General features: G+C 43.8%; 2 protein-coding genes across 2 annotated transcripts; both read right to left on the bottom strand.

The window, feature by feature from the left end:
- Positions 1-360: 360 nt before the first annotated feature.
- On the bottom strand, positions 361-5,918 carry LOC115552766 (protocadherin beta-3-like). Its single transcript, XM_030369079.1, has 2 exons — positions 3,390-5,918; positions 361-2,115 (listed from the first exon to the last, which is right to left on the bottom strand). The coding sequence occupies exons 1-2, from the start codon at positions 5,772-5,774 to the stop codon at positions 361-363; spliced, it is 4,140 nt and encodes a 1,379-aa protein (XP_030224939.1). The 5' UTR covers positions 5,775-5,918.
- Positions 5,919-6,764: 846 nt separating this feature from the next.
- On the bottom strand, positions 6,765-10,024 carry LOC115552735 (protocadherin beta-16-like). The gene has a single exon (XM_030369044.1). It carries the CDS (start codon positions 9,901-9,903, stop codon positions 7,537-7,539), a length of 2,367 nt encoding a protein of 788 aa, XP_030224904.1. The 5' UTR covers positions 9,904-10,024; the 3' UTR covers positions 6,765-7,536.
- Between the last annotated feature and the right edge of the window lie 1,895 nt (positions 10,025-11,919).

Consider the following 11,919-nt stretch of genomic DNA (forward strand, 5'->3'; position numbering starts at 1 on the left):
GTTTATATAGGCTACCGTTTTGCAATATCGAAACTTCAGCACCACGGACAGCGGCATTAAGAAACCAGGAGTAACTCGATGTCGTTCATGTCTTATGGCATTTTTTTTTATTTTTAGTACCCCAGGTGAGAAATCGGGGGTACTCAAAAAATCCTATATGAAAATCAGAAATCCTACATGGACAAAAAAAATAAAATAATAATATCGACCATGTCCCTACACATTCCGGAAGTGTAATGGAATATAATCAACACCATACTTTGCATAACACCGTAATAAGCATACACTATTGGGTTCCCTCAAAATACCCACACCAATTATTGGCTACATGAAACATTCATTCACGATATGAAGCTAGGCCTACTGAAGTGCGGGTGGTTTTCCTACCTCTGGTGACCCTTCTGAATCTCCAAACATATCTCCAAAATCAGTTTTCCTCAGTGTCAGGTCGGCAGGCAGCGTGGCGTCGTTGTAGGATGTGACGAATTTAAAATCACTGGTTCGAGACCCTGTAGTAAGATAACCGTCATAGTTGTAGGCGCTCCGCATTGTCTCTGTTCCGTCACCCTCTGCGTAACTTGGGAGATATGCGCCGGGAATTGCAACTGCGCCGTCAAAAATCATCCGTGGCTTCGTCTTGTGACAGAAACGAACACCCAGGATAATTATAATGAAAGTCAGTAAAAGCATGGAGACCAGCACCAGAGCGATTATCAGATAGAATGTCAGTTGAGAATTGTTGTCGTCATAGGACAAGTCTTTCAGCTCCGGAACCTCAGAGAGATTATCAGAAATCAGTAGATAGATGGTACATGTGATAGAAAGGGTGGGCTGTCCGTTATCTGTCACTGCCACAATAAGATTGTGTTTCATGTTATCAGTCTCGGAAATGTCTCGCTGGGTCCTGATCTCCCCACTGTGCAGATCGATTTTGAAAAGTCCCGGATCAGTGGACTTAATGATCTTATAGGACAGCCAGGCGTTCTGTCCAGAGTCCCCATCAACCGCTATCACCTTGGAAACCAACGCACCTCCGTGTGAAGATTTGGGAACCAGTTCAGTCAAGAAAGAGTTCCCCTCTGAGGCGGGATACAGGATTTGAGGAGTGTTGTCATTTCGATCCGTGATAAAAACGCTGACAGTCACGTTGCTACTGAGCGGAGGGGATCCGTTGTCCCTGGCATGCACACCGAACGTAAAACTCCTGAACTGTTCATAATCAAACGATTTAACAACTTGTATTACGCCGGTGTCTCCGATAATGGACAAAAACGAAGAAACTGGGGCACCGTGGATTGCACCAGGTAAAAGAGAAAAAAAGACAGTTCCGTTTTGTCTCCAGTCTGGGTCTTGAGCTGTCACCGAACATAGGGTAGAGCCACGTTTGTTATTTTCTGAAACGTAGGCCTTGTATGCTTGCTCAGCGAACACCGGCGGGTTGTCGTTAACGTCCGCTACAGAAAGCTGAAATGTCTTGGTGGACGTCATTGGGGGCGAGCCCTCGTCCGTGGCGAAGACTGTAACAGTGTAGTTGGTGACCAGCTCCCGGTCCAGTTGGTCGGTAGTTACGAGAGAATAATAGTTTTTAATGGATGGTATCATTTTGAAGGGTACGTTTTGCTCAATCGAGCAGCGCACTTGTCGGTTACTGTCTGAGTCTTCGTCGTGGACGTTAATTATTCCCACCTCGGTACCGGGGAGGACGTCCTCTGCAATTGGGTTGGTCAGAGATTTCAGATAGATCTCAGGCGCGTTGTCGTTGACGTCAGTCACATCGATCATCAACGTGGAGTACGAGGCCAATCCAAGGCCATCTTTTGCGCTGATTTGAATTTCATATGATGACTCTTCTTCATAATCTATAGACCCAATAACTCTCACCTCGCCGCTTTTTGAATCTAGAGAAAACACATTACCGCTATCTGAGATGTGATCCAGGCCGTATGTCACCTCACCATTAACCCCTTCATCTGCATCAGAAGCACGAACTACAACTACTATAGTGTCTAAAGGAGCGTTTTCTGGAATACTGGCTTTATACGCGGCCTGACTAAACACCGGGGTGTTGTCATTAGCATCCAGCACCGTGACGTGGATGGCTACAGTACCTGATCTCTGGGGGGAACCACCATCCACAGCCGTGAGAAGCAAATCAATGTGTTGGTGGTTTTCCCGATCTAACTCTTTCTCTAAGATTAGTTCGCAGTGCTTTCGTGCTCCAGACTTGGTTTCAAAGTTTAAAATAAAATGCTCATTTGTTTGTAAAACGTATCCCTGCACAGCATTGTCTCCTATATCCGCATCGTGTGCTCCGTCCAAAGAAAAACGAGCCCCTTTGGCTGTCGATTCGCCTATTTCCATTTTAATGATGTCGTTTTGGAACAGCGGGGGATTGTCATTAATATCTTGGACATGAAGACTGACGCGATGCAGTTCTAACGGCGCCTCCAATACAAGCTCCATTTTTAAAACACACGAGGGTTTCTTTCCACAAAGCGCCTCCCTGTCTATCCGTTCGGCTATGATCAAGTCCCCTTTATTCACGGTTATCTCGCAGTATGGCTTGCTGGTTCCTTTCGTGTCGATCCGAGCCTTCCGAGCAGTCAATTCGTTCACGTTCAAACCAAGGTCTTTTCCAATATTCCCAATAACCGTTCCTCGTTTCATTTCCTCTGTCATCGTGTAGCTTATATCCCCGTGCGCAGAATATATTGTTGGAAAAATTAATGCAAAATTTAGGACAAAGACCGCCAATAATCCTCCTTTATATCCCATCATGAAAATGGAACGACAAAGCCACCTACCTAAACTGTATAAAACAATAACCGAACAAGGAAATATAAATAACGCGGCATAAATGCACGGCGTTTACTGCAGCCTCTTGGCCGGTCTTTGTTAGTATGTGTGGGTGGAGAGAAAAAGCACTCGACTTTCCCTCATCTCTTTCTACGTTGGTGGACAGCGACACGAGGAGCATTTTAAAGACATTGCACTAAACAATAGGCCTATACACTAATAGGCTTGACAAGTAAGAACGCTTCATTAATGTGGTATACAATGACGAAACCTACTTGGCCAGTGGAAAATTGGAAATGCTACTTTGTTGTTGTTAACACATATTCAGTACCCTGTATGCACTAGTATGAAAGCTGTGCCTATCATTTTCCATTTCTGAATCACAAGCATGTATTTTACTTTAACATATTAAGTGTCTGACATGCCAACATGAGTCCAATCCAAAATTAAGCTCAGCAACAAAACGGATCTGTGTGCATTCCAATCACCTGGAGCTACTGATCAACGCCACAGGTTTATCCTGAATCAATAGAGCAAAATAAACAAGGACTAACATTCCAATACTCAGTTCGTCAAATATGAAGGAGTCCTACCTCACAGATTTCCTCGTTGTCTTGAAACGCCTCGGTAAAATCTGCTGAAACTTTTTTCAAAGTGTGGTCAGCGGGGAGGGTACAGTCGTTATAAGAATGGGCGAACTTGAAGTCGCTGGTTCTGGATCCCGTCGTCAGGTAGGTGTCGTAGTTGCACGTGCTCCTTAAGGTTCCCGTGCCGTCCAGCTCCGCGCAGTGTGGTGGCAGATAGGCTCCGGGGATGGTGACCGCTCCATCAAACAACAGACGGGGCTTCCTTCTCCGACAGAACCTTACGCCCAGCACCACCACGATGAAGGTGATGAAGAAGGTGGAGACAGACACCAGGGCGATGATCAGATAGGACGTCAGTTTGAAGCCGTTGACCTCAGAAGATGTCTCTTTCATTTCTGAGACGTCCGCTAAATTATCGGAAATTAGTAAATGCACCGCACAGGTGGCTGATAAAGTTGGCTGGCCGTTATCTTTCACTGCGATAACGAGATTCTGTTTTGTGTTGTCAGATTCTGCAATGTCTCGCTTTGTTCTGATTTCACCACTGTGCAGACCGATAACAAATAGTCCCGGATCAGTGGACTTAATGATATGATAGGACAGCCAGGCGTTCTGTCCAGAGTCCCCATCAACTGCTATTACCTTGGAAACCAGAGAACCACCTTGTGCAGCTTTCGGTACCAGTTCAGTCATGAAGGAGTTTCCCTCTGGGGTGGGGTAAAGGATCTGAGGAGTGTTGTCATTTACATCCGTTATGAGGACACTCACAGTCACGTTGCTGCTGAGTGGAGGAGAACCGTTGTCTCTGGCCATCACCTGGACCTTAAAGCTCCTAAACTGTTCGTAATCAAACGCCCTCACAGCGTGGATGACCCCGGTGTCTCCGCTAACGGAAAAATAGGAAGACACCGGGGCACCGTTGACGTTGCCAGGTAGAATAGAATAGGTAACGGTGCCGTTTTGTCTCCAGTCTGGGTCTCGGGCCTCGACGGATGACAAACTTGAGCCAGGTTTGTTATTTTCAGTCATGGTGGCTGTGTACGACTGTTCCTGGAATGCAGGAGGGTTGTCATTGATGTCTGCCACAGATAGCGGAACCACTTCAGCGGTAGATCGAGGTGGAGAGCCCCCATCAGTCGCTGTGATGGTTACATTGTAATCCCTTACTATTTCACGGTCTAGTTGGCCCGCTGTCACAAGTGAAAAATAGTTTTTGATGGAGGGGATCAATTTAAACGGTACGTCCTGTGGAATGGAGCACTGGACCTGCCCGTTCCCCTCAGAGTCCCTATCTTGAACATTAACAATTCCCACCTCTGTGCCATCTGGAATATTCTCAGGTATTGGGTTAGTGAGAGACTTAATAAATATCATTGGACTGTTGTCATTAAAATCAATAATATCTACAATGACTTTGGAATATGAGGTTAGCCCTAAACCATCTTTAGCTTTAATTCCTAATTCATAAGAGCTGACTTCCTCAAAATCAGGTGCGCCAATCAGTGTTATTTCGCCTGTTTTATAATTCATTGAAAATATTTTTTCATCTTCCTCCAAAACATTACCAAAATCATACGTTATTTCACCGTTTATTCCTTCATCCGCATCAGTAGCAATCACTGTGATTATTCCGGAGTCTAAAGGAGAGTTTTCAAGCAGACTGGTTCTATAAACGGCCTGACTAAACACCGGGGCGTTATCGTTAGCGTCCAACACAGTGACGTGTATAACTACTGTACCTGATCTCTGAGGAGAACCCCCATCCAGAGCCGTGAGAATAATGCTAATTTCTTTCTCTTTCTCTCTGTCAAGTCTTTCCTCAAGTACAAGTTCGACTTGGTGGTTTTCAACAGCTAGAGAAAAATGCTCATTCTTTTGTAGATTGTACCTTTGAACCGAGTTCTGACCAATATCTGCGTCGCGGGCCTCTTCGATAGAGAAACGCGTCCCTTTCTCTGCGGACTCCCATATGTCTAATTCGATCGTATCCGATTTAAAGTGTGGTGCGTTGTCATTTACATCCATAATTTGTATCGTTAAATGCTGAAGCTCTAAAGGATTCTCCAAAACGAGGTCCACCTTAAGGATGCAAGACGCTTTCTTTCCACAAAGACTTTCTCGATCCATTCCCTGCGATGTGATTAAATTCGCAGTGGTCGGATCAATCTCAAAATATTTTTTGCGATTTCCATCCCAATCCACTCGGGCCTTTCGGTATGATAGTCTGCTGATATCAAGGCCAAGATCCTTAGCTATATTTCCGATCACATATCCGTGTTTAATATCCTCTGGAATAGAAAAACTAAAATCTCCGTTCACAATGCTCATCGTCTGAAACAAAAAAGCCAAGCGGTAAAGAATTCCATGCGACAATAATCTTTTGTCCCCCATCTTCCAAACGGCGATACCTTTAGCACTTATATTCCTTGAATATGATTCAATATCACGGTAATCCAACTCTTGGTTTCTTCGTTGCTAAACAAAGAATGAACCTTATGTAGCCTACGCATAAAGGGATTCCCATGAAAGACAGGACGAAAGAGAAACGCCAAGGTGGTATGATCCAAATGGGTGCGTTCCACTCGTCCTATGCTGGTATACAGCGACACGATGAGAATATGTGTTGTCTTTACACCTTGTTGAAACATGCATCAGGAATATTTGGGCCATCTCGCAAAATGACACATAATTATGAAACATAATTAGAAAAACTGATACTTTAAAGATTGATTAAAATTAAAATAAGAATTGAAATCGAAATCAAATACCGTATAGTCTTAAATAAAATGAAACATGACTTTAGACTTTAGACTTTTACTTTATTGTCTCCTGGGGAAATTCTTTTTCACTCCATAGTACATTTGTGGGCCGCACGCCGACACAGTAACAGATATACAGCATACACAACAAAAACAGCATGCAGACAAAATGCATACAAAATATGTAAAATAGTGTGGAACAGGAGTGAGTTATCTTGGCATTTTATTTAAGGCTGCTATGGCTGCAGGCACCAGGCTTTTGCCATAGCGTGCCCTCCTGCACAACAGGGACCTGTACCTGCGTTCAGAGGGCATGATGGTGAAGTGGCAGTTGAGTGGGTGTGAGTTGTCTAGTGCTATTGTGGATGTGATGCGTGAAATGCCCTTTAGGTTAAGCTCTGACATGGCATTGCTTAAAGAGCACCTATTATGCTTTTTCGACTTTTATGACCTATAAACGTTGTTATTATGATTCATAGTCATGTTTAACCATGCTAAAGTGTAAAATAATGACGTACATGTGTGACCCCCAGAGGGGTACTTGAATCTCTAGTTTAGAGAATGATTAAACTAGACTATCAAACTATATCCAGGTGTGTCCAATGAAGGCACAGAAATGGGACTGATGCAATCAATAAACATTTATTATGCAATATTCAATGAACATGCTGGTTAGCAACAAATGAAAATCAAACACTAAAACACTGCAAACAAATACTGTTCCCACAAGAGATGATGTAAAAATGCCCATGGGCCAGAAAGATATAATAAACAAAATAACAAACGACAAAACAATTTGGGTAAACGGGCTACCACTAGCCGGCCTTCCCCCTACTCTCCCAATTAGCCCACGATACGGGTGGCAGATGCCTATAGAACTCGTAGGTTACATTCAAATAGATAAAAGTAGACAAATTCGGTCCTGGGAAAACAGTGGCTGGTCGAACAGACGACGGCAATCCTCCTGTAATTAAGAATCACAGTCGACACTAGAGTTGGCGCTACCTCCTCTCATAAGAATCCTAGTGTTAGTATAGCCATGATTAGGTGGAATAAAAGACTAACTAAAGTGGATAACTTACGTGTTTGGGCCAGCCTAGATGAACTAGACCTACAACTCCAGTACCAATGCCTTCACGTGTGGATGACGCGAAGCAGTGCACTCTCACCTGACGTGAGCTTTCTGTTCCTACACAAATAGCGAACATGAAATGATAAATGCTAAAAACACTACATCATACATTTGTATGAGAACGGGAGCAAGTACTCATAGTAATGTACAACAATACAAGGCGTTGACACACACAGAAGGCCTTAACATCTCCTTGCATAATGCTCAGCAATAAACCCCAGGGTAAGTATGGTTTTAACTCAGACTCTCAAAAAACATCCGCTTAATCCTCCGGAGTCATGACCAGGGTCGGGCCAGCCGGTAGCGTGTTGTCAGTATAAGAACTCGCAAATCTAAAGTCACTGGTTCTCGAACCCGTGGTCAGGTAGGTGTCGTAGTTGTGGGTGCTACGTAGCGTCCCGCTGGTGTCCACCTCAGCGTAGTTAGGGGGGAAGTAGGCGCTGGGTAAGGCCAGTGCTCCGTCAAAAAGCGGCCTTGGTTTTCGTCTGCGGCAAAACCTCACGCCAAGGACGATGACGATGAAGGTGATGAAGAAGGTGGACACCGACACCAAAGCGATAATGAGATAAGAAGTCAGTTTGGAGCTTTTGCCATCGTAGGACTGCATGTTTTTCAGCTCTGGGACATCGGCCATGTTGTCTGAAATCAGTATGGACACGGAACAGGTGGTCGAGAGGGAGGGCTGTCCGTTATCTTTTACCATGATCACAATGTTCTGTTTCGTGTTATCAGAATCAGAAATGTCTCGCTGGGTCCTGATCTCCCCACTGTGCAGACCGATAGTAAAAAGTCCCTGATCAGTGGACTTAATGATCTGATAGGACAGCCAGGCGTTCTGTCCAGAGTCCCCATCAACTGCTAGCACCTTGGAGACCAAGGCACTTGCGTGTGTTGATTTGGATACCATTTCATTCATGAAGGAGTTTCCCTCTGGGGCGGGGTAAAGTATCTGAGGAGTGTTGTCATTTACGTCCGTTATGATGACACTCAAAGTCACGTTGCTGCTGAGCGGAGGAGATACGTTGTCTCGTGCCATTACATAGACTTTAAAGCTCCTAAACTGTTCGTAGTCGAATGACCTAACGGTGTGAATTCTCCCTGTGTTTCCATTGAGGGATAGAAAGGAAGACACCGGGTAACCATTCACCTCACTTGGTAAGAGGGAATAGATGACCTCGCCGTTTTGTCCCCAGTCTGGATCTCTGGCTGTGACCGAGCATAAAGTGGAACCCTGTTGGTTATTTTCCGCCACATACACGCTGTAGGACTTTTCCTCAAACGCAGGCGGGTTGTCGTTGACGTCAGCGATGGACAGTTGGATTGCTTTTGAAGAAGACAGAGGCGGAGACCCCTCGTCTGTTGCCGTGATTGCGATGTCATAGTCGGCCGTCGTTTCCCGATCCAGTTCGCCGGTAGTCACTATTGAATAGTAGTTTTTGATGGAAGGAACAAGCTTGAAAGGACCGTGTGGCTGAATGGAAAGTTTCACCTGTCGATTAATATCAGAGTCTCTATCCTGAACGCTAATAATGCCTATCTCCGTACCAGGGAGGACATTCTCTTGTATGGGATTGACCATGGATTTTAGAGCGACGACAGGGGGGTTGTCATTCACATCCGCTATGTCAATGATCAATGTGCAGAATGAAGCTAGGCCAAAGCCATCTTTTGCACTGATTCGAATTTCATAGTTGGACTCTTGCTCATAGTCGATTGGGGAAACGACTCGCACTTCACCAGATTTTGGGTTAAGGGAAAATACGTTACTGTTTTCTGAGACGTGATTCAGTTCATACATTACTTCACCATTAACTCCTTCATCGGCATCAGAAGCACTCACCGTTATGACTATAGTGTCAAGAGGAGAATTCTCTGGTAGAATGGCTTTATAGACGGCCCGACTGAACACCGGGGCGTTATCATTTGCATCCAGCACAGCGATGTTGATGCTAACAGTGGCTGATCTCTGAGGAGAACCGCCGTCCACCGCTATCAGAAGCAGATGCATCTCTTGTTCGGTTTCACGGTCTAATTCCTTTTCAAGCACTAACTCGCAATGCTTTCGTCCGCCTGGTTGAGTATCAATATTCAAAATAAAATGTTCATTACTTTGTAAGGAGTAGCTCTTTATGGCATTCTCACCGATGTCAGCATCGTGCGCTTCGTCTAAAGAAAATCGAGTTCCTTTGTTTGTAGATTCCTGTATTTCCATTTTCATTACGTCCTTTTGAAATTGCGGGGAGTTGTCATTAATATCTTGAACATGAAGACTAATGCGTTGTAATTCCAAAGGGTTTTCCAAAACAAGTTCCAATTGCAGAACGCATGAAGGTTTCTGTCCGCAAAGCGATTCTCTATCAATCCTGTGTGCAACGGACAAATCCCCATTGTTCACGTTAATGTCAAAGTATTGCATTCTGTTCTCCTCAGTGTCAAAATGTGCCTTTCGAGCAGCCAATCTGCCTCTATCCAGGCCGAGGTCTTGAGCAATATTTCCAATAAGAGATCCCTTTTTCATTTCCTCGTGAAAAGAATAGCTCAATTCACCCGTAGCAGAATGCAATGTCGGAAGAATCAGACCGCAATGCAATAACATCGATATAAACGTGAAATATACGTTGTTCCGCATTGTTGAGAAATCCCGTCACAAATGAATACAAAAAAATCTGAATAGGCCTATATATGACGAGTTTAGGCAGACCACCAAAACAGAACACTATTTCAATGTTGCTTCGGAGTCAAGTTTAGTAGAAGAGCCTCGACCAGAGTGGGTGGAGACACAAAGAGGGAGTAATAAATTACGCTCCCAGTTCTAGCATAGTAAACAGCGACGCTAAGCGGTGTTCTTTGGTATAACACAACATTATACTGCCAATGCGTCATTGGAGCGATATGCATGGGCTAAACCAACACAGTCTCACTCCGAGAACGTCAAATACCGACTGTTGGCAAAGGCCCTTTAGCGTCGGTGACTGACGGGAAAGGTACCCTTTTTATTCGGTCGGTGACGGTAAAGGTACCCTTCGGCGTCTTCTGCATACGGAATGGGGGGTGCCTCACTACGTCTCTAATAGACGATGTGAGCATCTTTCCTATTGGATAGTTTTTTAGGATATTCTTCTGTGAAAATGGCGGACATACTTTTTATCCTGGGTGGAAAATATGATATTTTAGAATAGTTACACCATTAAAAGTGTTTATGTAAACATTTTTAGCGAGAAATGTGCATTTTACTTTCATAATCGTCGTTCGGCGAATGTGAAGGATGTTTGGTTTGATAGATATGACGAAGAATATTTCATCGGGCGATAATGGCCGGCGTACAGGCATCCCGGGCTCACGAAAATAGGTGACACTGTCACGTTATTTAATCTATTGAAACGTGATCAGGTACACGTATTTTCTAAATGTTCGTGTCAAAAAGCAAAATTTTCAAACTCATGCATATCAATTGGAAGTATTTGTCGTGATTTGTCACTAAGCACGACTTCCATCTAAGGTTCTGTCCGGGAGCTTTCTCCCTATTGTCCCTTAAGGAGCTCCGTCCAGAACATTTATTGTTAAAAATTGTCTGTGATAACTAAGAATATGACAGCTTTTCCAGTCTCACCAATATGCGCACAGATCGCACGGTTTGACACTTTCAAGATGCGTGCAGTAGCCTACATACGCCAAATGACCATTTCGTGTGCATACGATACGCAAAACCCAGCATTAACTACTGCGGAGGGCGGATACGTCCATTTCGCGTGCATATGATACGAAAAACCCAGCATTAACTGAATGGGAGATGCAATATTTTAAGACAGATTCACCATTTAACGTGTTTCTAATGACATTTCTAGCGAGAAATGTACTTTTCCCTTGAATAATCCTCAGTCAGTGAATGTGTATGATCTTTATTAATCTTTATTATCTGAATGGGAAATGCAGCTCACGTGTTTCCTGCTTTTGTGTTATTAAACCGTTACTTTATGTAACTTTTAATGATATCATCTTGTTAGAAACACGTACGTTTTCGTGAACACTGGATTACGTCGCATTTCAACATAAAATAGCGTGTTATACACACACACACACACACACACACACACACACACACACACACACACACACACACACACACACACACACACACTGCATTTCGCTGCCAAATAAATAAATACTAAGGCAGAATAAAGAATAAATTAATTCATTATCATTCAACTTCAACATGCGTTATTACAGTATAGTGGTGGAGGGATGACGTGTGTTGGCCAACCCGGAAGTGAGCGTCGCCCTGGGTTCCCTTGACAAAAAGCCAACGGGTTTTTCCATTTGATTTTGGATTATTGCAGAAAAATTAGCATCTTTGAAGCACCTCCTCAAAAACTGAAAATAAATAAAAATAACTGTGCTCCAAAGAAAGAAATGTAAACCAATGCATTCCGAATGGGAGTGTTTCTCCGATGTTTCCATGCTACACAGAACGAAATGTAAACCCATGCAAATAAAGACTTCATGGTCATAATCATTTAAATATCATTAATCTCCTGAGGGTGGTATTCTATTTTTTTCAACGGGGCTGAATCCAGTCACTTGACCGTCATGGTTGCTATGGTGGTTGCTATCCACCAGCCCCTCTAATCCTTACATGGCTCTAAAA

The sequence above is a fragment of the Gadus morhua genome, chromosome 10, assembly GCF_902167405.1.
Source record: "Gadus morhua chromosome 10, gadMor3.0, whole genome shotgun sequence".
Lineage (NCBI taxonomy): Eukaryota > Metazoa > Chordata > Actinopteri > Gadiformes > Gadidae > Gadus > Gadus morhua.

Bases quoted from the DNA above. Each gene is read 5' to 3' on its own strand.
- LOC115552766 (XM_030369079.1), bottom strand. From the start codon at position 5,774: ATGGGGGACAAAAGATTATTGTCGCATGGAATTCTTTACCGCTTGGCT. The intron at 2,116-3,389 runs GTAGGACTCCTT...GGTTCCCCCCAG, and splicing joins ACAACGAGGAAATCTGTGAG to AGATCAGGTACTGTAGCCAT.
- LOC115552735 (XM_030369044.1), bottom strand. From the start codon at position 9,903: ATGCGGAACAACGTATATTTCACGTTTATATCGATGTTATTGCATTGC.